The sequence below is a fragment of the Microcaecilia unicolor genome, chromosome 7 (assembly GCF_901765095.1).
Source record: "Microcaecilia unicolor chromosome 7, aMicUni1.1, whole genome shotgun sequence".
Classification (NCBI taxonomy): domain Eukaryota; kingdom Metazoa; phylum Chordata; class Amphibia; order Gymnophiona; family Siphonopidae; genus Microcaecilia; species Microcaecilia unicolor.
Window position 1 is genome coordinate 25,522,889 of NC_044037.1, and position 22,457 is coordinate 25,545,345.

Consider the following 22,457-nt stretch of genomic DNA (forward strand, 5'->3'; position numbering starts at 1 on the left):
CTGTTTACTAATATACCTGAAGAAATTTTTGTCACCCCTCCTTACATTTCTAGCCATTTGTTCTTCTGCTCCCGCTTTCGCCAGACGTCTCTCTCTCTTGGCTTCTTTCAGTTTCATCTGGTATTCCTCCCCGTGTTCTTGTGAATTGCCATCAAATCCATATAAGGTATGCCCCAATTAAACAGGATTTGGAAGCCACTGTGTTTCTGCTAAAGACATTTTTGTCCTACTACATGAGTGGTCAAGATACACAGGATATTCTGTTCTGCTCAGTGGCAAGGTAAGATTGCCTCCTATGCTTCTGAACACCTTCACATGCTTCACTTTCTGTTTACTAATATACCTGAAGAAATTTATGTCACCCCTCCTTACATTTCTAGCCATTTTTTCTTCAGCTCCCGCTTTCGCCAAGCGTATCTCTCTCTTGGCTTCTTTCAGATTCATCTAGTATTCCTCCCCGTGTTTCTCTCCTTGAGTTTTTCTGTATTTCAGGAACGCCAACTCTTTAGCCTTTATTTTCTCAGCCACTTGTTTGGAGAACCATATTGGTTTTCTTTTTCTCTTGCTTTTATTTACTCTCCTTACATAAAGGTTTGTGGCCCTATTTATAGCTTCTTTCAGCTTGGACCACTGTCCTTCCACTTCTCGTTCGTCCTCCCATCTCATCAGCTCCTTCCTTAGGTATTGTCCCATTTTACTAAAGTCAGCATGCTTGAAAACCAGGACTTTGATTTTTGAGTGGTTGCCCTCCATTTTAGTTGTCATATCAAACCAAACCGTTTCATGGTCACTGCCACCCAGGTGGGCACCCACTCGGACATTTGACACACTATCCCCATTTGTGAGCACCAGATCCAGCGTCACTCCCTCCCTCGTGGATTCCGTCACCATTTGTCTGAGCAGAGCACTTTGAAAAGCATCCACGATCTCTCTACTTTTTTCTGATTCCGCAGACGGAACTTTCCAATATACATCCGGCAGATTGAAATCTCCCAGCAACAGCACCTCTGTCTTCTTTCCCAACTTATGGATATCTGTGACCAGATCTTTATCTAGATCATCCAATTGTGTCAGAGGTCTGTAGACAACACCCACGTGTACAGAGGTTTTATCTCTTTTTAAGGTGATCCATATCACTTCTTCCTTTCCCCAGGTCCCCTCCACTTAAACCTCCATTGCCCCTGGTACAAAATAAGTATCTGAATATATGTAAACCGCTTTGAATGTAGTTGCAAAAACCTCAGAAAGGCGGTATATCAAGTCCCATTCCCCCCCCCCCTCCCCCATATTTCCTGGGTTATATCTGCCCTCCAGATGTCAAGTGTATTGTTGAGGAAGCCACGGATGTGGATCCCATGAGAAATCTTTCCCTACATTAGATGAGGTGGCTCACAGTCTGCACTGAAAGGAAAAATTCCTTATAGATACCTTATGGTGTGTGTGTGGGGGGGGGGGGGGGGGGGAGGTTAATGGTTGGGGAGAGCAAGACCATGAGCAAGCTTTATCCTTTCCCCACAGAGGGCAGGGTCAATTTCTTAAAGATCTCAAGTGTGGTGCCCTGATCTCTGGGTTAATGTTTGGGGAGAGCAAGACCATGAGCAAACTTTATTCTTTCCCCACACAGGACAGGGACAGTTTCTTCAAGATCTCGAGTGTGGTTGTTGTGATCTCTTCCATGACCCCCACAAGATTGCTATCTTAATGAAAGGGAGTGTATCTTTCATCTCAATAGGAAAATTGAGGTGCTCTTCATCATCGGTATTGCCCATCCTGTCCTCAGTCTGTTGGGTGCTACATGACGCATACCTTGTTGCTCTGGCTGTAGCAGGTCCTGGATAATTGAGAGACTGCTCATCAGGAATTGTGGGCAGTCTTCCTGGTAGATCCCCTGTATGGCTTAACATTGTGACCTCTCATCATACACTGTTGTAGCTGCATTATTGGCATCAGTTATAATTGAAGGCTTACCCCAGCAAGTTTCCGAAACATTGTTCAGTGTGGGTATTGTTTGAAGCTCTTCACACCTGTTTCTGATGGCTTTATGGCATCCTTCACTTTTGATGCTGATAAGACTAAACAAGAGAGTTGGTCATCCATCTTCAGAGTTCTTCAGCTATTTACATGCTGAGGCTGAGTGGGGAACTGCCCTAAGAGCTGTGTAACTCTCATGCAACCCTTATTTTATCTGGGAGTTCACTTATATACACCAGATTGGGCTGAGTCTCCATAACTTGGAAAATCATGAAATTGTGAACTCAGATTCAAGGGTGTCTGAACTTCCAAGGTCTTAGAATAACTCCTAGGTTCCATAGTGGCATTCTTTGAGCTGATCACCTGCTGCACAGTTCCATGATTACTGTTTTCTTCGATTCGTCTCCCTGTCCTACCACATCAGTGAATTTGTGACTTGGTGGTCTGTGAATTGTTTGGTTGAAATGTATTTGGAACCACCCAGTTTTGGCGGTGGTCATATCTCATGGTAGCCTGTAAGGATGGGGGAGAGGTTACCTTGCCAGAGATAAGTAGCTCAGGGCCTGTGCTCTAGCCAGGAAGTGATGTAGACTGTATGTAGACTGGAAGAGAGAGCTATCAGGTTAACTGTGCTATATTTTCTAACTCTTAGTAAGGGGAGTAGTAGTGCAGGTCCTCTCCAACAAAACACCAGGAGGAATACCAGATGAAACTGAAAGAAGCCAAGAGAGAGATACGTCTGGCGAAAGCGGGAGCTGAAGAACAAATGGCTAGAAATGTAAGGAGGGGTGACAAAAATTTATTCAGGTATATTAGTAAACAGAAAGTGAAGCATGTGAAGGTGTTCAGAAGCATAGGAGGCAATCTTACCTTGCCACTGAGCAGAACAGAATATCCTGTGTATCTTGACCACTCATGTAGTAGGACAAAAATGTCTTTAGCAGAAACACAGTGGCTTCCAGAAGATAGAAGGTAAATCAATTAGCCTTCCAAATCCTATTTAATTGGGGCATACCTTATATGGATTTGATGGCAATTCACAAGAACACGGGGAGGAATACCAGATGAAACTGAAAGAAGCCAAGAGAGAGATACGTCTGGCGAAAGCGGGAACGGAAGAACAAATGGCTAGAAATGTAAGGAGGGGTGACAAAAATTTCTTCAGGTATATTACTGAAAGGAGGAAGACTAAAAAGGGAATTGTGAGACTGAAAGATGCTGATGTAGATAATGATGAAGAAAAAGCAAATTTGCTAAATAGATACTTTTGTTCTGTTTTCTCAGAAGAAAATCCTGGAGCAGGACCGAGTTTGACTGACAAAAGTACATGTGAGAATGGAGTGGATATAGCACCATTCACGGAAGAGAGTGTGTATGAACACCTTAAAAATCTAAAGGTGGACAAAGCAGTGGGACTGGACGGGATCCACCCCAGGATATTGAAGGAGCTCAGAGGAGGTTCTGGCGGGTCCTCTTAAAGATTTGTTTAATAAATCCTTGGAGACGGGAGAGGTTCCGTGGTATTGGAGAACGGCGGAGGTGGTCCCTCTTCACAAAAGTGGTGATAGGGAAGAACCTGGAAACTACAGGCCGGTAAGCCTCACTTCGGTTATTGGAAAAGTAATGGAAGTGATGCTGAAGGAAAGGATAGTGAATTTCCTGGAAGCCAATAAGTTGCAAGATCCGAGACAACATGGTTTTACCAAAGGGAAATCGTGCCAAACGAATCTCATTGAATTCTTTGATTGGGCGACAAGAGAATTGAATCAGGGACGAGCTATAGACATAATCTACTTAGATATCAGCAAAGCTTTTGACACAGTTCTCCACAGGAGGCTTTTAAATAAACTGGATGGAATGATAGGACCCAAAGTGATGAACTGGATTAGGAACTGGTTGACGGACAGACGCCAGAGGGTGGTGGTTAATGGAATTCGCTCGGAGGGAAAAGTGAGTAGTGGAGTGCCTCAATGGATTGGTGCTGGGGACAATTCTGTTCAATATATTTGTGAGTGACATTGTCGAAGGGTTAGAAGGTAAAGTTTGCCTATTTGCGGATGATACTAAGATCTGTAACAGAGTGGACACCTGGGAGGGAGTGGAAAACATGAAAAAGGATCTGAGGAAGCTAGAAAAATGGTCTAAGGTTTGGCAATTAAAATTCAATGCAAAGAAATGCAAAGTGATGCACTTAGGGAATAGAAATCCACGGGAGACGTATGTGCTAGGCGGGGAGAGTCTGATAGGTACAGACGGGAAGAGGGATCTTGGGGTGATAGTATCTGAGGATTTGAAGGCGACGAAACAGTATGACAAGGCGGTTGTTAGGCTGTATAGAGAGAGGTGTGACCAGAAGAAAGGGGGTGTTGATGCCCCTGTATAAGTCATTGGTGAGGCCCCACCTGGAGTATTGTGTTCAGTTTTGGAGGCCGTATCTTGCTAAGGATGTAAAAAGAATTGAAGCTGTGCAAAGAAAAGCTATGAGAATGGTATGGGATTTGTGTTACAAGACGTACGAGGAGAGACTTGCTGACCTAAACATGTATACTCTGGAGGAAAGGAGAAACAGGGGTGATATGGTACAGAACCTGATACAGTCTACTGTTATTACCCACGCCGACTACTGCAACAGTGTCTTTTTAGGATGCAAAACCCAAATACTGAAGAGACTCCAAACTGCCCAAAACACGGCTGCCAGACTTATTTTTGGCAAATCAAAATTCGAAAGTGCATCACCTCTTCGAGCAAAGCTTCACTGGCTCCTCATCAAAGAAAGAATAAATTTTAAGATCAACACAATGACAAGATCATCCACGGTGAATCTCCTGGCGACATGAATGAATTGATCGACCTCCCTGCTAGAAACAGATCTATTTCTTCATGAACTTATCTTAACCTACACCTTCCCAATTGTAGAGGAATTAAATACAAGACCTACTACGCATCCAGTTTCTCCTTTTTGGGCAGCCAGCTTTGGAACGCTATACCCAGACCAATCCGATTAATAAATGACTTCTTGCCCTTTAGAAAAATGCTGAAAGCTCATCTCTTTAAGCAAGCCTACCCAAATGCCCCAACCTAATCTCGCCTACTTCCACCCCCAATTCTGTTCTGACTTAAATATCAACCTCCCATCCTTCTCTTTCCATCTCTCCTTAATTTTATCCCTCCTTACCCTTTCTCCCAAATTACACTATCATGTCTACCCTCTTTTATCCTAGTCATATATTATCTAGCTCAACTTATCATACACTACTAAGCCCAACTTTACATTGTTTTACTACTGTTTTATTAAAATTCTATTAACTTTGTATTTCAAATTACTATGTAAGCCACATTGAGCCTGCATTGTGTGGGAAAGCGCGGGGTACAAATGTAATAATAATAATTAATCCGCAAACGACCTCTTCCGGAGAGGCGAAGGCGGTAGAATGAGAGGACATGAAATGAGATTAAAGGGGGGGCAGACTCAAGAAAAATGTCAGGAAGTATTTTTTCACGGAGAGAGCAGTGGATGCTTGGAATGCCCTCCCGCGGGAGGTGGTGAAAAAGAAAACGGTAACGGAATTCAAACATGTGTGGGATAAACATAAAGGAATCCTGTTCAGAAGGAATGGATCCTCAGGATCTTAGCCGAGACTGGGTGGCAGAGCGGTGGTGGGAGGCGGGGCTGGTGGCTGGGAGGCAGGGATAATGCTGGGCAGACTTATAACGGTCTATGCCCTGAAGAGGACAGGTACAAATCAAGGTAGGGTATACACAGAAAGTAGCACATATGAGTTTATCTTGTTGGGCATACTGGATGGACCGTGCAGGTCTTTTTCTGCCATCATCTACTATGTAACTATGTAAGTGATTTGCCCAGAACCACAAGGAGCTGCAGTGAGAATCAAAGTCCACTGCACTAACCACTAAGCTATTGCTCCACAGAAGAGATTTCCCTTTCTGCCATGGGAGTTTCAAATAGCGCACCACCAGATGAACTGATCCTAAGACTTGTACTGGGTGCAGGATCAGAATATTTCATTTATTCACTTATATACTGCCTATCAAGCTAAGCCATTTATAATAAAAACACAAAATCAAACATTAAAATCGTATGTTAACAAACAAAATAAATGCCAAATCAATATTATCATGTGATCAGGATATGTAAGGATCTAAGTATACCATGGTTTGTCAGTATCAAAGCCTTAGTACATTATAATTAATTCCTTCAAACAGATCTAAATCCATTGTTCAAACCATTATTTTTAATTCATGTCAACTACTGCATCACTACTAGCCTAAATCACTATATAAAACTCATTAATCTAAAACAGTTTAGTATCTGTTAAGAACCTTAATGTAATGAAATTCCATAAGGTGGGTCAAGCAACTGAAAAAGTACAATATGTCAATGCCAAAAAAAAATTCATTCACAGCAGGTTAAGGCTCATAATCAAGCTCCTTCAGAACTAAGTGTCCTTCAAGATTTATAAACTGTTGAAATAGATGTTATATAGAAAGGAGCACAGTTCTCCTCAGCCTAGAGCAGTGATGGGCAACCTTTTGAGCTTGATGTGTCAAAATGCGCCAAAAAAACCGAGCATAACTCGGGTGGTGTGTCACTTCGAGAAAAAAAAACCATAATTTTGCGATATTTATAGTTTAAATAACAAAAATGTATAATTGTAATATATAACTGTATTTAATAAACCAAAAACTAATTATTTAACTTACCTGCTTAGTGACTTCTTTGTTCATCTGTCAGTCGGTTTCTTTTGTTGGTCTTGATATTATTTAACTTGTGTGGGGTGCCGTGAACTAAGATAAGTGAGGGAGAGGGGGAATTCTTTAACTAATCTGCCTATTAGTGCCTTTTTTGTTGCTGAATTTCATTGGCTAAATCTTCAATTGAAGGTTGGTATTTTGTACACTTCAAGCCCAAGCAAGCGCTACTAACTTCATCTGTCAATCTGTTTCTTTTGTTGGTTTTGATATTATTTAACGCTGAGAATAAGGTTTCACAAAAGTACGTAGAGGGAAAAATTGTGAGTAAAGCCATTGCTATATTTTTCAGGGTGCTAAAAGTGTCTGGTAATCGGTTCCAAGCACTCCAAATTTCCTGTTCGTAGTGGCACTCCTCTTGATTCTCCAAGCGGCACCTTCCCAGATTCTCAAGCTTTGACCTCAAGTCGACAAACACCTGAGCCCAGATGCTGTCTTGAAATTCTACAAGTTGCATCTCCAAATCATCAATTTGCATCCATTGGAAACAATTTAATTCCAAACTACTGTAGACTACTACATCAGGATACTTAATTATTTCATGGTCTGTTCTAGGCTTTTAATTGATTAAATCTATCACTGAACTGGTCAAGTAACGAGTCTAAAACATGCTGGTACTTTATATGCAAGGGTTCCACTTCATTTTGTATAGCTGCACTGGCCTTCTCAAAATACTTTGTTACTCGAGGAAAATACTTATAAGTTTTAGTTTCTACATCTTGCTTGAAAATTTTAAGTTTACTTTCAAAAGCTTTTATGTATCCAAACATAATGTCAATACTTTTGCCAAAACCTTGTAACTTTAAGTTCAGTTCATTAATATGAACAGAGAGATCTGTAAAAAACATCAGGGTGTTGACCCACTTATCATTGAGCTGAGGAACGTTTCCCAGATCCTTATCCTCAAGAAATACCTTAATTTCTTCAAAGCACTCCACAAAGCGCTCAAGACCTTTGCCTCGGCTCAGCCATCTTACATTATTGTACATCAGCAGTCCACTGTAGGTGGAATCAACCTCCAGTAAAAGTGCAGAAAATTCTCGCTTGTGAAGGGGGCGAGCAGCTATTAAATTAACTATTTTTGTAACAACTGACATTAAGTCGTTTAAGTCGGTGAATCCTGCCTTGGCACATAAAGCCTCCTGATAGATAATACAATGAAAAGGCACAATCGTATGTCCAATAGCTTCCGTAAACAATTTGACAAATCCAACTTTTTTCCCCACCATGTTTGGTGCCCCGTCTGTCGTCACTGACACAACTTTAGAGATATCAATGCTTAGGTCACGGAATGTTTGTATAACAACCTTACATATTTCGCTTCCTGATGTACTTGTTGGCACTGATAATAACTTTATCAACTCTTCTCTCATTGTGAGACCATCAGAATATCGACCAATAATGGCCAACTGAGCATGTGATGTGACATCAGTAGTTTCATCAAGAGATCGAAAAATATTTACAATTACTTATGTCTCTCTTTAATTGATGTTGTACGTTTGTGATCAGTCTTATTATTCGGTCTTTTATGATATTTCTACTGAGTGGTAACTCAGATATTCTCTTAATAATTGCATCTTTATTCTGCATATCGTGAAATAGAACTGGTGCACATCTTAGGAGAGTTTCTTTAATAAATTCTCCCTCACTGAGTGCTTTTCCATGCTGAGCTATGGAGTGAGCAATGCTCAAACTTGCAGATGTTAAATTTGTAGAACCTTTTACAAATGTAAGGATGGAATTAGATTGGCTCTTATAAAAGTGTAGCTGCCTGGAAATGTATTCCTTCCTTTCATCCTCACTTTTTTTCAAGAGCTGGGAATGATTAGTTTCAAAATGTCTATTTATATTCCACGTTCTTCTTACTACCGTTTCAGTACATAGAACGCAAAATGATCTGCCACTTTTTTCTATAATGCCATACATCTCGGTCCATATCTCTTGAAAGGGTCGGCTACTGCTACTACCACTTCCTTTACTTAACCTTGGTTTTTTATTTTTTGGGTTCTCCATCAGGGGGGCAGTGACAGAAGATAGAATTATAGATAGCCTGTTAGCCCTGCAGGCAATTAGGGGTTAACTAGCCTAACTGACCACCTTATGTAAATTAAGATGGCTGCCGCTATTTCTAATGGCGGGAAACGGCACCCATAGCACATGCCCTCGCCTCTCCCAGCCTCCCCCTCACCTATCTCAGTAATGATGGTCAATTAGAAATCCACGACGCCCCAGAACAGTAGATTGGATGATGGTTGCTGTGGTTATGTGGTTGCTGGTAATGGCGATCACAGGGCCCCCAGAGATGCGTCCCCCACGGCATTCCGCTGCTCTCTGCTCCGCCGGCCGGAAGTGAGGTCAAAGATCCCCTAACGGCCGTGCAGGAGCCGGGGCAGAGGGAGCAGCAGGGAGGGAACTAGCGGAGGACTCGAAGGGAGCCAATAGAAGCGCACACGGCACCCCCCTTCCCCCCATAGAGTAAACATGCACCGGGGGGGGGGGGGGGGGGTGATTTCGCCGGGGGGGGGGGGGGGGTGTCGTGCTGCAGTTGGGGGGGGGGGGGGCGCATCGGCGATCCGCCCCAGGTGTCAGCAAGGAACGCCGCTGTTTCTCTGTATGCGGCCACGTGTCACCGAAAATGGCTATGACTGTCAGTACTGACACGCGTGTCATAGGTTCGCCATCAGGGGCCTATATGCTTGGAAGGCATGCAAGGAGCTTCTTAAGCCTAGTGCACCAGACTAGCAAGTGCTACAATCTACTGGAGACAGAGAATACTAGCAAATGCCTTGTATACATCACCATTGTGAAGCACAATGGTATCAACGGAAAGCTACAATTGTATCTATCTGCTGGCAAGGTGGAATAAACTCATGCATCTGAAACAGCCTAATATAGTGGTGCCCAAACCTGCTCCTGGAGGCCCCCCAGCCAGTCAGGTTTTCATGATATCCATAATGAATATGCATGAGAGAGATTTGCATACACTGCCTCCTTGGTATGCAGATCTCTCATATGCATATTCATTGTTGATGTAATAAAAACCTGACTGGCTAGGGTGCCAATAGCAACAGGTTTGGGAACCACTAACCTGATTAAAAAAAAAAAATTAAAATTAAAAAAAAAAATATATATATATATATATATATATAATTCACAAAACACAAAAAATACAGGACAATCCAGACACATCTTTAACACACTAAACAGCACCAGCCATTTCAGCATTACACAGAGCCCTTACTGTGCATGTTCAAACTATGCTTACTTTATTTTTTGAAAGCTGACATTCCTTAATTGATACAAACAACCAGGCCATATGACTGACTGACTTTTGCCTCTGCTGAAAACAGCTTTTCAGAAATTAATTTCATGCCTTAAAATCAGAGTTTATTCTTTCTAGACATTAGTTGTATTTTACAAAATGTGAACACTTTTCTATAATGGGTAAAAAGTTCATTAAATGCATGTTCCATATACCAGAAAGTTTTTTGTAAGAACTTACTTGTGGAAAGCTGTGATTCTTTTTAATGTTGACAAAACCTGATAAGCATCATCTTCATCTGGTTCTTCATCCTATTAAAGAAACATTACACAACATTTTTCATTTGCTCAAACTGTAACCAAATATGTCTAAGGCAGCTTAACACAGTGCTTCCCAAACTTTCATCCACTATGAACCCAGAGATAAAACACAAAATAGCAGCCATCTAACCTCATTCACTTCTCCTTCCACCAAGGCAGAAGAATTTCAACAGCAGTAACAGCACAGGGATTTTAGTGTGCATTCAAAAACACCAGGACTATGTTTGGGTCTCCAGGCTAACAGGAAGCCCAAACAGGAGGAAGAGGCAGGGCTTGTGAACATACAGCAATTCACAGCCCAATGTTGACTCTGAGAGAGTGGCAACACCCCTGTTTCTGAAACCTCATCAGTGGCCCTGACCTACAGTTGGGAACAGCTAGGGAAAAAAAAAAAAAAGATACAAGACAAGATACTTTAAAAGTAATGAAAGCCCATTAGCTACTTTGAAGGTTGCAGAACTGGATCTTTTGGCTGCACCTGATTTTTTTTTTTTTTTTAATTATGAGATTATGCTCCTAAAACTGAGTGTCATTGAGTATTGCTGGAACAGAATTTTCCAGAATTTGCAATTTCTCAAAGAATGGAAATTATAGGGTGAAATTTGGTCTTGAAATTTCTCACCCTTGGAATGTTAACTGTAGAGTTCCACAGGGTTCCCCATTATTACTTATTTTATTTAATATTTTCCTAACTCATTTGGGGTTGACTTGAAGAAACCGAGTTTTTCCCTTTTATTCCCATGCAGATAAGATATATTGCTGCCTGTGCCATTTCAGAAAACGTAGGCCAGACCTATGCACTACTGGATAAGGATATACTCATCAGCTGCTAGTTAGATGAGGCAACACTGCTTGAACTAAATGGGGAGGGGGTGGAAACCAAATTGCTCTGCCTTGATAATTTGGATACCAATATTCCTACAGCATGTTCAGTCTTAAATAATTTGATTATTTCTTAGTCATGTCCTTAAAAGGTTTAGGGTTTTAGTTGTGAGCTTGGTCTGTGCATTAATATTTCACGATCAGATATCAAATATGGTAAGGGGTTTTTTTGAGACATAAAAGGCTATATATATATATATATATATATATATATATATATATATATAACAGCTTGTCAACCGAGCTCGAGAGTAATGGTGCAGGCTATCATTTTAGTCCAACTATATTACTGAGAGCGTGAGAGATAGAGAAGTTTTGATGAAGCAAAGAGCCAGGCTCCAAGTACTACAGAATGCTCCAGCTAAATTGATCTTTAAAGGGGTTGTGACTGATAGGGCAACTCCTTTTCTGATATGCCTTTATTGGCTGCCAGTGCTAAGCTAGGATGATTTTTTTTTTTGTTTGTTTAGCTTTTAAAATTGATAGGGCAACTTCCTTTGATATGCCTTCATTGGCTGCCAGTGCTAGGCTAGGATGATTTTTTAGCTTTTAAAATTGTGCAGGGATTTGCATCATCCTATACATATCAGACGGTTGTATTTTGCATTTCTAATAGCATTGCATTCAAAGAGTAGTCCTAAATTGGCTTATCCTTCAGTCACAAATTACCATCATAAAAACACTGGAAAGGTATTTTCATTTATCAGGAGTTATTAACCCTCTTTAAAAAGAGATTCACCCAAGGCAGTGTGCAACAAGTACAGTTTAACAACTGTCAATGGAAGCAGTGCAAAGAAAAGCTACGAGAATTGTATGGGAATTGCGTTCCAAGACGTATGAAGAGAGACTTGCTGACCTGAACATGTATACCCTGGAGGAAAGGAGGAACAGGGGTGATATGATACAGACGTTCAAATATTTGAACGGTATTAATCCGCAAACAAATCTTTTCCGGAGATGGGAAGGCAGTAGAACGAGAGGACATGAAATGAGATTGAAGGGGGGCAGACTCAGGAAAGATGTCTGGAAGTATTTTTTTCACAGAGAGGGTGGTGGATGCTTGGAATGCCCTCCCGCGGGAGGTGGTGGAGATGAAAACGGTAATGGAATTCAAACATGCGTGGGATATACATAAAAAAATCCTGTGCAGAAGGAATGGATCCTCAGAAGCTTAGCCGAAATAGGGTGGCGGAGCAGGTGGGGGCAAGAGGGGCTGGTGGTTGGGAGGCGAGGATAGTGGAGGGCAGACTTATACGGTCTGTGCCAGAGCCGGTGATGGGAGGTGGGACTGGTGGTTGGGAGGCGGGGAATCCTGCTGGGCAGACTTATACGGTCTGTGCCCTGAAAAGACAGGTACAAATCAAGGTAAAGTATACACATATGAAATTATCTTGTTGGGCAGACTGGATGGACCATGCAGGTCTTTTTCTGCCGTCATCTACTATGTTACTATGTCAATTTTGTCAACAGCATAAGGCACAATTAATCTTGATGAATATTTAGCAAAACACTAGTTTTCAAGGGCTGGGTTCTGAACTAGTTTGGAGGGACACAAGGAAATTAGCAGGTAAGCCCTAATTTCTTTTTCCTTATTATTCCTCCAGTCCAGTCTAGATGTGTGGGAAGTAAAAATGCTTGAGTTTCCGTTTCCTGGATGTTGAGGCCTAATGTCCCTACTGCTTTGTGTTGACATTGCCGGGCCCGTCGGCATCTTGGGCCCTGACTACGTTGAATGCGGTCAGCTGTACGGCCAAGCGTTGTCTGTCTCCAGCGTGGACCGTTGCGGCTGGGCTGTTGGGAACTGCGTCTCCCAGCTGCTGCAGCCATCGTCTAAGGAACTGGAGTGGACGGTTGACGAGCTGCTTTCGGCGCCTTCTGCAGCCTGCTGTTTCGACTCTCATCACATCCTGCCTCACACGGTCCTGCTCGTGGCATGCTGCTTCTTTTTCTTGGACGATCTTGGATATCGCATCTGCCCTCTTTTGGATTGCCTTGCTCTGGAAGCTGTTCTAGTCACTCAGTGTCGTTTCAGCGACTGGACTCCACCTTTGACTGGCCTGTCCTGGATTGCCTACTTCTGTATCGCCTCATCTTACTTTCCGTCTTTCTAGCCCTTTCCCCTTTTCTTCATCTCTCTTCCGTCTATTATTCTTTTGAGATTTGTAATTCTCCCAATGTAATTTGGCCTATTCTGCACATTGTAAGCCACTTTGAGTTTGCAGGACTGTGGAAAAAAGTGGGGTATAAAAGTTCAAAAATAAATAAAAGCAGTAACTAATTAGGGAGGAGGTCCTATAAAGCTGGCCTCCAGCACACTAGATTTAAAGTTCATGTCCTCCCTCAACTGAAGATCCAACCTTTAATATTAGACACAGGAATGTAAAGACAGCCAGGTCGCTGCCTTACAAATATCATGGGGAGGAACTAGACTGTGCTTGGCCCAAGAGAACAGCTGTGATCTGGTGGAATGGGCCCATAATCTATGGAGGATCATGCAGCTGTGTACTATATATGCTGATCCAATAGCTTCCTTGATCCACTGAGCTACTGTCACTTTCAACAATGCTTCTTCTCTTCCCCAGCATAATGATGATCTGACTTCCAGAACTCATTGATCACCTTTAAATATCTCTGCAAAATCCTATGCACATCCAACCAATACAAATCTGCTAAGCTATCTAAATTCCCTGCATCCTGAAATACTGGAAGCATAACCAACTAATTAATGTAAAGGGAGAAACCACCTCAGGTAAGAAAGGAACCAAATGAATTATGACCCTCTCTACTATAACCAGGAAGGGTTCCCAACACAAAAGGGACTGCAATGCTGAAATTCTTCTCGATGAGCAAACAGCCACCAGAAATGGTGCATTCAGCATCACAACCTTAAATAAAGCTACCCAAAGAAGCTGAAATAGAAACCTGACCAATGCAGGGAGGGCACGATTAAAGATCCCAAGGAGGCACCACTGGAAGCTGTAGCAGAGAAATGCTTCACCCCTCTAACCAACCCGTTTTCTAACAGCCAATCACCACCATTTGAACCCTACATAAGAACATAAGCACTGCCACGCTGGGAAAAGACCAAAGGTCCATCAAGCCCAGCACTCTGTCTCTGACAGCGGCCAATCCAGGCCCCAAGAACCTGGCAAAAACCCAAAATTTAATACCGATCAATGGACTTTTCCTTCAGGAATCTGTCCAGACCCCCTTTAAACTCAGCAAGGCCAGCTGCCGTCACTACCTTCTCCTGCAATGAGTTCCAGAGTCTAACCATGCGCCGAGTAAAGAAAAACTTTCTCCGATTTGTTTTAAACCTACCACATTCTAATTTCATCTTGTGTCCCCTGGTTCTATTACTGTTAGAAAGCATAAACAAACGCTTCACATCTGTCCAGGCTAAAGAGTCCTAGCCTTCTTAATCTCTCCTCATAAGGTAGTCGTCCCATCCCTTTTTATCATTTTCGTCGCCCTTCTCTGCACCTTCTCCAATTCCATTATATCTTTTTTGAGATGAGGCGACCAGAACTGAACACAATACTCCAGATGCGGTCGCAACATGGAGCGATATAATGGCATTATAACATCCTCATGCTTGTTTTCCATCCCTTTTCTAATAATACTCAACATTCTGTTTGCCTTCTTAGCCGCCACAGCACATTGAGCTGAAGATTTCAACGTCCTATCCACGATGACTCCCAGATCCCTTTCTTGGTCCGTAACTCCTTAAAGCGGAACCTTGCATGATATAGCTGTAATTCGGGTTCCTCCTTCCCACATGCATCACTTTGCACTTGTCAACATTGAACCTCAATGAGTTCAAGGCCAGTCCCTTGTCCAGGCCTTCCTGCAACAAGCTATGATCCGTACCCTATGCCACAAAGGTGAAACTCAAGAGGGCAAGGCTATTCCAACCAGGTAATAGCAACCTTACTGCATGCTAGAAAACCTAGGGTAGAGATCACATCGTTGGAATAACCTCTCTCTTCCTCAACCTTGCCCTCACACTATCCATGCTATAAAACACAATGGTGATTTGTCTAGCATCCATATGGGCCCCTAAAGTAGAAGCCCCCCCCCCCCACCCCACATTACAGAATGTCAAGGGATCCTCTACTTTTAACCTGTTGAGATCTGCATACCACGACATCCTTGGTCTGTCGGGAGCTATAAGAACTACCAGTCTTGGATCTCCCTGAGCAGCAGCAACCACAGAAGGAACACAGAGTAGGCCCACTTGAGGCTGCCACCAAATTTAGCTGGTACAAGCCTTCTAAGCATGGGTACGTTATCATTCTTCATGGTCACCATCAGATCCATGATTAAGGTGTCCCAGCAACAGCCCTCCGCTCCCTGGGGTCCAACGGGTCCCTGATCAGGTAATCTACTTACATATTTTCAATTTCAGCCATCTGAAGAGCCAATGATGCCATGAGGTGCCTCACTGCCCAACTGAGTAGGGAAACCACTTCCTCCAAAACCTGTCTGCTCCTGGTGCCCTTGATGAATGATGTAAGCTACCAACGTCACATTATTAAACAAAACTCAAACTGCTTTGTTCTGTAACAATGGAAGGATGATCCATAGTGCTTGATGTACAACTGTGATCTCCAAGTAACTACTGGATCACTTGGTTCCAACCAAATTTCTGCGACCCAGGGCTACCTTACCCAGGCAATGGACCCCCCCAACCTGTTCAGACTCTCATCCTTTTTACCAAGATCCACTCCAGGACCTCCAAACATCTATACTGATGTTTCTCCTCTTGCAACCAAACTGGACCTCACCTCACCCACTGAACAATGCCCCCATTGGCCTTTGGAACAGGAATGATCTTTGCAGTAAGGGAATGTGAACCAGGGTCCAAGGCTACCACTGACACCCCCTCCCCCCCAAAATGCTTGGATGTAGTCTCATGCTCTGGGTCAGATTGCCTTGAGCAATCTGGGAATGGAGCTCTGAGTCCTTTCCCAAATCAAAAACACCTTTCCTCCACGGATATCAGAGACCTTAAATGACCAAGAACTGGTTTGGAACCAACTTGCTTTTCACATAATTTACCGCCCAACCTAAATCTTGCAGAAAGCAAACTACCAGAGCCATCACCAACTCGCTTTGAATGACATTGATTAAATCAGCTCATCGTCCAAGTACAGATGTACCAGAATACCTTGCTTTGGAACCACCCACGTCACTACTACCATCGACTTTGAAAAGGGCCAACTCAAACAGGAGAGCATGGAACTGAAAATGCTCTCTAGAACCAAACTACAGATGATGTTGGTGTTCCTGATCAACAGGAATAGGAAGATAAACCTTTGTGAGGTCAAAAACTCCCTGATGGTCCATCACCATGACCAGCCCCTACAGTCTCTATCTGAAACTTCAGTATCCACAATGCCTTGTTGACCTGCTTCAAGTCTAAAATGGGATGAAATTCAACTTTTTTTGTAACCACAAAACAAATGGAATACCTAATCAAGTCCTACTCCTCTGCAGGAACCAGAACAATGGCCTCTAAGAGCAGTAACTGCAGCAACTGTTGCAGTCTCTCTGACTGTCCCCATCATTTGCAAGAAATCACATTTGAATGCCATAAAACATCTGAAGGGGGCAAGACAGCTTCAGAGCATAGCCCTCACGTATCGCTTCTAACATCCACTGCTCCAATGTTTTTTTTTACTGGAGGTGGACCTGTATCACATCTCAGACACCTACCCAACAGCTGTGCTGGAGCATGGACCCTGCCAATACTCATTGTGAACAGCGGGCACTTCTCAAATCCCTGGAAACACTTCAGCAATCTCCACTACTGCCGCTTTGAAAAGACTGCCTTCTGGATAGAAACCTGTGCTCTGCTGAGAAGGGCCTCTGGATAGAACCCTATGCTCTGTTGACAAGGGCCCCAGCTTACCTCAACACCACTTTACAGCTTCTAGAAACTGACCACTTGCTTCCAAGTACAACCCTGCACCCTATCCTCCAGGAGCCTTGGGAGCTTAGACTTCCCTAAGGCTTTCACTAACTTTTCCAAACAGCCTAATCTAAAAGGGTGGCTTACCACCTTAGACACAATGTCCACTGACATTTCAAAACCAAAGCCACTGTCAGCATATTTTTCTCTGATGCTTCGATTAGATCACACAATGCATCAGTAGGTGGTGGTGAGTGTTTTCCTAGTGTTACTGCCTATGGTGATCCTATGGAGGAGCAGGTCAGAAAGTAGGGTTAGATCAGAAGGGTCTGATCCTTCTTCCACTTTTTCTCCCACACTTCCTCCATTGCTCCCACCTTTTTCAATCTTCTGTTCCCTGTAAGAGAACCACTCCACTGTTAAATTAAACGTTTTCAATTACGGGGAAAAGAGAGCCTGAGAGAGTGATTGCACCAGGCCTGTTAATTGCAGATGCCAGCTAGAAGAGTACTATTGCTCCTTGGACTGGAGCTCTTCCTTATGTCTCTTCTCATGTGCACTCATCCCCCTTGCCGGCAACTGATTTTGGGGGGACAAGGAGAACAAGGAAATCACCTATTAAACCCCTTAGTAAGCTTGGGTGGATGAAACCCTTCCTCTTTGAAGAGAATGGCTTATTTATCCCTTTATTCTGAAAAGATGAACTTGCTACTTCTGTCAGCCAGGTGGTTCCCCTGCCTCAGGCTACTGTAGATACATATTCTTAGGAGTAGGTAAAGCCAGTTTCTAGCTTCAAGGTGGCCAAATAGGAAAGAAAATCATTACCTCCCTCCATCCCAAAAAGAGAGGATAAACTTTTTTTTGGAAAGCCACGGGTTCCTCCATAACAGAGCTGGGTCTCTCTTTAATCAAGAGTTCAATTTCTCCAATCTCTTCCTCTGAAGGCAACGGTATACAGTGGCTGAATGATACGACGTCCTGCACTGGACACTGCAACCCCTGGATAGTACCACAGAATTCTTCTTTCAGGTAATGGTATGCAGAGCTTGTGTGGCTTCACTTTTATTGTGCAGAGAACGGTTCCCAGATGGAACCATGTCTGGTGAATCTTATACAGTGGAAATAAGTAATGCTACGGAGCTCCTTTAATCAGATGCCACTGTGGTCTGACCAAGCTCTACTGCATGTAGAACCATAGGATTTACAAACAAAGTTCTCAGGAGCTCCCCACAGAGCAGTGGCTGATGCAACTATGGCCTTGTTGAGCATTTTCCTTCCAGTCTAGCGGGTAACTGTCTGCTGGGAAAGTCTTGGCCATTTAGTTGGGATATGAAATTTTCTGAGCAATTGCTTCCCCCTCTTTTCTTAAGGTAGCAGCCCATGAGAGCTGATTGCCTGGCCTAGATCCCTCTTTATTGTGGATGGCCTGGATTCTGAGCATACTTTTATAACAATGTGAAAGGACTTCCGTTATGTGTTGTATGGTACTATCCTCTCAAGTCACTCAAGACAGAAGCTGATGTGACAGTTCAACAGTGTGATGAGCTAGGTTAGGATTTCTCATGGTCCTGAGCCTGTCAGTAGAATTCCTATATGTTCCCTACAGAAAGCATTCACATAATGTGTTTTCCTGGATTTCCAATAACTTCTGGCTTCAGCCTTTGATCTATCAGGTTAGTAGCAGCACTCTTCCTGTAACAGGAGGGATTATAGATCCTTCCTTTTTCTGTCACGTGACTATAAAGAGTAAGTCAGATCAGCAGCATTGTTGGGCCATAGGATCTCTCACAAGATACTTACCTTGGTTCATAAGAAAAGCTGTACACCAGAGTAACATCTAGATAATTAGTCTCTTACCTTTCCCTCCATGGTACTTTGTTCCTCTCATTTACAGTATTGGATACTACACATCATTCTGTATTTAGTGTCACTGGACCTTCTCAATAGAATAGCTTTCCAGGATATCTAATATTGGAAACCTCATATCAGAAATTTAAGATAGGACTAAAGACATTTTCTTAAGACCTTCGAAGCTAAGCCTGTATTCGTTGGCTGACTGATAGGTTGACAGGCATGGGGCATCTGCAGTCTGGGAACAACAGAAATTTTGCTATCATTTCTTTTCTGTCCTATTGATAATTGTATTTCCTTCTTGGTTCTTCCTTTACATTTCTTTTTTCCCCTCTTTTCCCCAATAGTTTTAATTGCTGTTTAATTTCTCTAATAGGTGGAATGCCAAACAAACATGGAACTTGAATGAGATCCCGGAAAGTGAGTTTTCATATTTAGGAAAAGGCTGAACACAGATTTTACCTGCTCCCAAGTAACAATAGAACAAGCTGGTTGGTTCCACGTTTGGCTTTATTCTGGTGTTAGTGGCTGGGTGATTTTTAGCAGTAAGTGATAAGGACTACTTCCTTTCTTAAATCTGCTCATTTATGCTACCTACTGTGTTGTCATAGATCCTACTCAATCCTTTTTTGCATACCCTAATTCTTGAATTCTGTCACCGCGCTAGCTCATATCACCTCTGCTGGAAAACTGTTCTAGAAATCCACCACTCTATAAGTGGAATTTTTTTTCTAATAATTCTTTAGAGTCTTCCTTCCTTCATCTTCATAACAGGACCCCTTTGTCCTTGGTCATTCTACAGAAACACTACCTAATAATATCACTATCAATATGAATTTAGGTTTCTGCCAGATACTCGTAACCTGCATTGGCCACTGTTGGAAACAGGATACTGGGCTACATGGTCCACTGGTCTGACCCAATATTGCTATTCTTCTGTTTCTAACATTTGATATATGCAGCAGGGTACCTCCCCTATACTTCTCTTCTTTAAAATATACAATATCTTCAGTTCCTTAAGTTTTGTCTGCCTTACCCACCCATATCAATTTGTGCACAGCAGAAAAAAAGCCCAAGTCCCCTTCCTAAAAGAGAAATGCACAGTGAGTCAGGACATTAAAAAACACTTAACATAAAACAAACCTCTTGCAAAAAATCTTCAAGAAGTCGATTGAACTTGTCTGCCAGCTCATCTATTAACTGACTCTTTGCGATATCCACTCTGTTAAAGATGGTAAACTCCTCATTACAGAGTGCATGATATGTTTTAGAACATGCTTCCAAAACGTCTGTATCTGTGTGCTTCTCCACAATATCTCTGATCTGTCGTAATAAGGCCTCCAGATGCTGTTGAAGAAGGAATGATATGTTACAGTGTTGCTAACTAAGGTGTGGAGAACAAAATATGTTCAATATATGGCACGTAATGAAGTGATATGCACTCATCCTACATATCACTGCTTAAGTGTTCACAATTCCCATCTTACACTACATGAAATATTTAAGTAGCGATAAATAGTATAAGTAAAGGATAATTAATCATAACATGTCTTATATAACCTCCCTATCAACCCACTCATTACTTTACCTCACCCATTTCTATTCTTCTATCACCTTCTCCCACTACTCCAACCAGAGTTACACCTAATCACACTGACCACCCTTCAACATCTTCAGTCCTTCTGTGACTGTTCTCTGGTGCTTGACTGCTTAAATATTTTAAATTTAAATGCTTTACTTTTTGTCTATTAGATTGTAAGCTCTTTGAGCAGGGACTGTCTTTCTTCTGTGTTTGTACAGCGCTGCGTACACTTTGTAGCGCTCTAGAAATGTTAAATAGTAGTAGTAGTTTACCACAGTGAAGTAAATTGAAGAACTTCTAGTTCTGAGTTAAAGAACCTCAGTTTAATGTAGGGATACTGAAAGCAAGCATGTTATCTACCAAGTAAAGAATAATTAATCATAACATGGGGTTTATCATAGTGAAGCAAATTGAAGCACCTCTAGTTCTGAGTTAAAGAAACTCAGTTTAATGTAGGGACACTAAAAGAAAGCATATCTACCAAAGACTCATGACCAGTAAAAGTATTTGAAAAAAAAAATCTGATTTGGGCTTCATGTCTATTGAACAGTAGACTTCATTCAGTTACCTTACCTTCTCTAACCTCCCCGTTGTGTAGATTTCCAAATCAAAATATTGCGGCAACTGCAAGAGGTTGGTTACCTTTTCTGCATCTATGGAATACTGTTAAACCACAAATAGAAATGCTTTAAAACGTAAACATGATTAGTTCAAAATTTATATTTTTTTACTTTGTAGTGTAGATAACACACAAACACACACTAGTCATCCATTTTGAACCCAAGGGATGCAATCGATTGTGCTATTTTCCTTCTACTAAACAACTGAAAGCATAAGTAACAGTTTCATATTACATAGTTTATTTGAACATGTTCCAGCCACCAACTGGAGTCAAAATAGATTAGTGTCCCAGAGACACATAGACCACCACTGGTAGTTAATGTGCTTAAATGTGGATGCCCTAGAAAGGACATAGTAAGGGAAGACCTATAACAGATTCTAAAGTTAGAATATGGTAGCCAGCCAGCCAGAAAGGGGAGAAAATTTCAGAAAGATGAATCGGTACTTCATTAACAGGCAACTTAAAGTGAAGAGCTGTTTTTCACAAAGCAATTCTATTTATTTTCTCTTCAAAGTTAAATAAGAGTCAAGAAAATGAGGTGGGCTCTAATCTCACTTTCTCCTTCTCTAATTTACTTGTCTAATCTGGAGTGGAGGAGTGGTCTAGTGGTTAGAGCACTGGTGTTGACATCTAGAGGTGGCTGGTTCAAATCCCGCTGCTGCTCCTTGTGAACTTGGGCAAGTCACTTAACCCTCCATTGCCTCAGGAACAAAATTAGATTGTGAGCCCTTCAGGGACAAAGAAATACCCAGTGTACCTGAATGTAACTCACCTTGAGCTACTACTGAAAAAGGTGTGAGCAAAATATAAATTAATAAATAATAATCTCATCAAAAAAGGTACACAGGAAAAGTGACGTTGCTTACCTATTAACACATTTTCTCCTTGAACAGAAGGATAAATCAGCCATGACATCATCCTGATAGAGCCAGGCTATATTGCTGTCCCAGATCCTAGAAAGGTCTACAAAATCCCTCTGCGCATGTGTGTGCTGGCACCACCTCCCCTCTAGGCTAGGCCATTTAAATCATGAGGAAAAGTGGGAATGTTATATAGCTCATTTATCCTGCTGTCCAAGGAGAACTTATCTCACTTTCTCCAAAAACAAACAGGATAGGACCAGCTACACATATGGGTGACTCCCAAAGTGAAGATGCAAGGGGGTAAGTGGTATTTTCATGAAGATGAATAACTTGCTACTCATGTAAAGCTGCTGTAATATGTTGACTCGACTTAAATAACTGAGAATAGACAATGCTCCAAGAAAGGAGTAGTGGCTTTGA

At 42.1% G+C, this 22,457-nt stretch overlaps 1 protein-coding gene across 1 annotated transcript in view; it reads right to left on the reverse strand.

The window, feature by feature from the left end:
- Nucleotides 1-22,457, reverse strand: part of STAG2 (stromal antigen 2) — a 583,303-nt gene that overhangs the window by 228,443 nt on the left and 332,403 nt on the right. Inside the window, 3 exon segments of the mRNA XM_030209778.1 lie at nucleotides 10,244-10,314; nucleotides 20,114-20,317; nucleotides 21,126-21,215. Coding sequence (XP_030065638.1) covers nucleotides 10,244-10,314; nucleotides 20,114-20,317; nucleotides 21,126-21,215 — 365 coding nt within the window.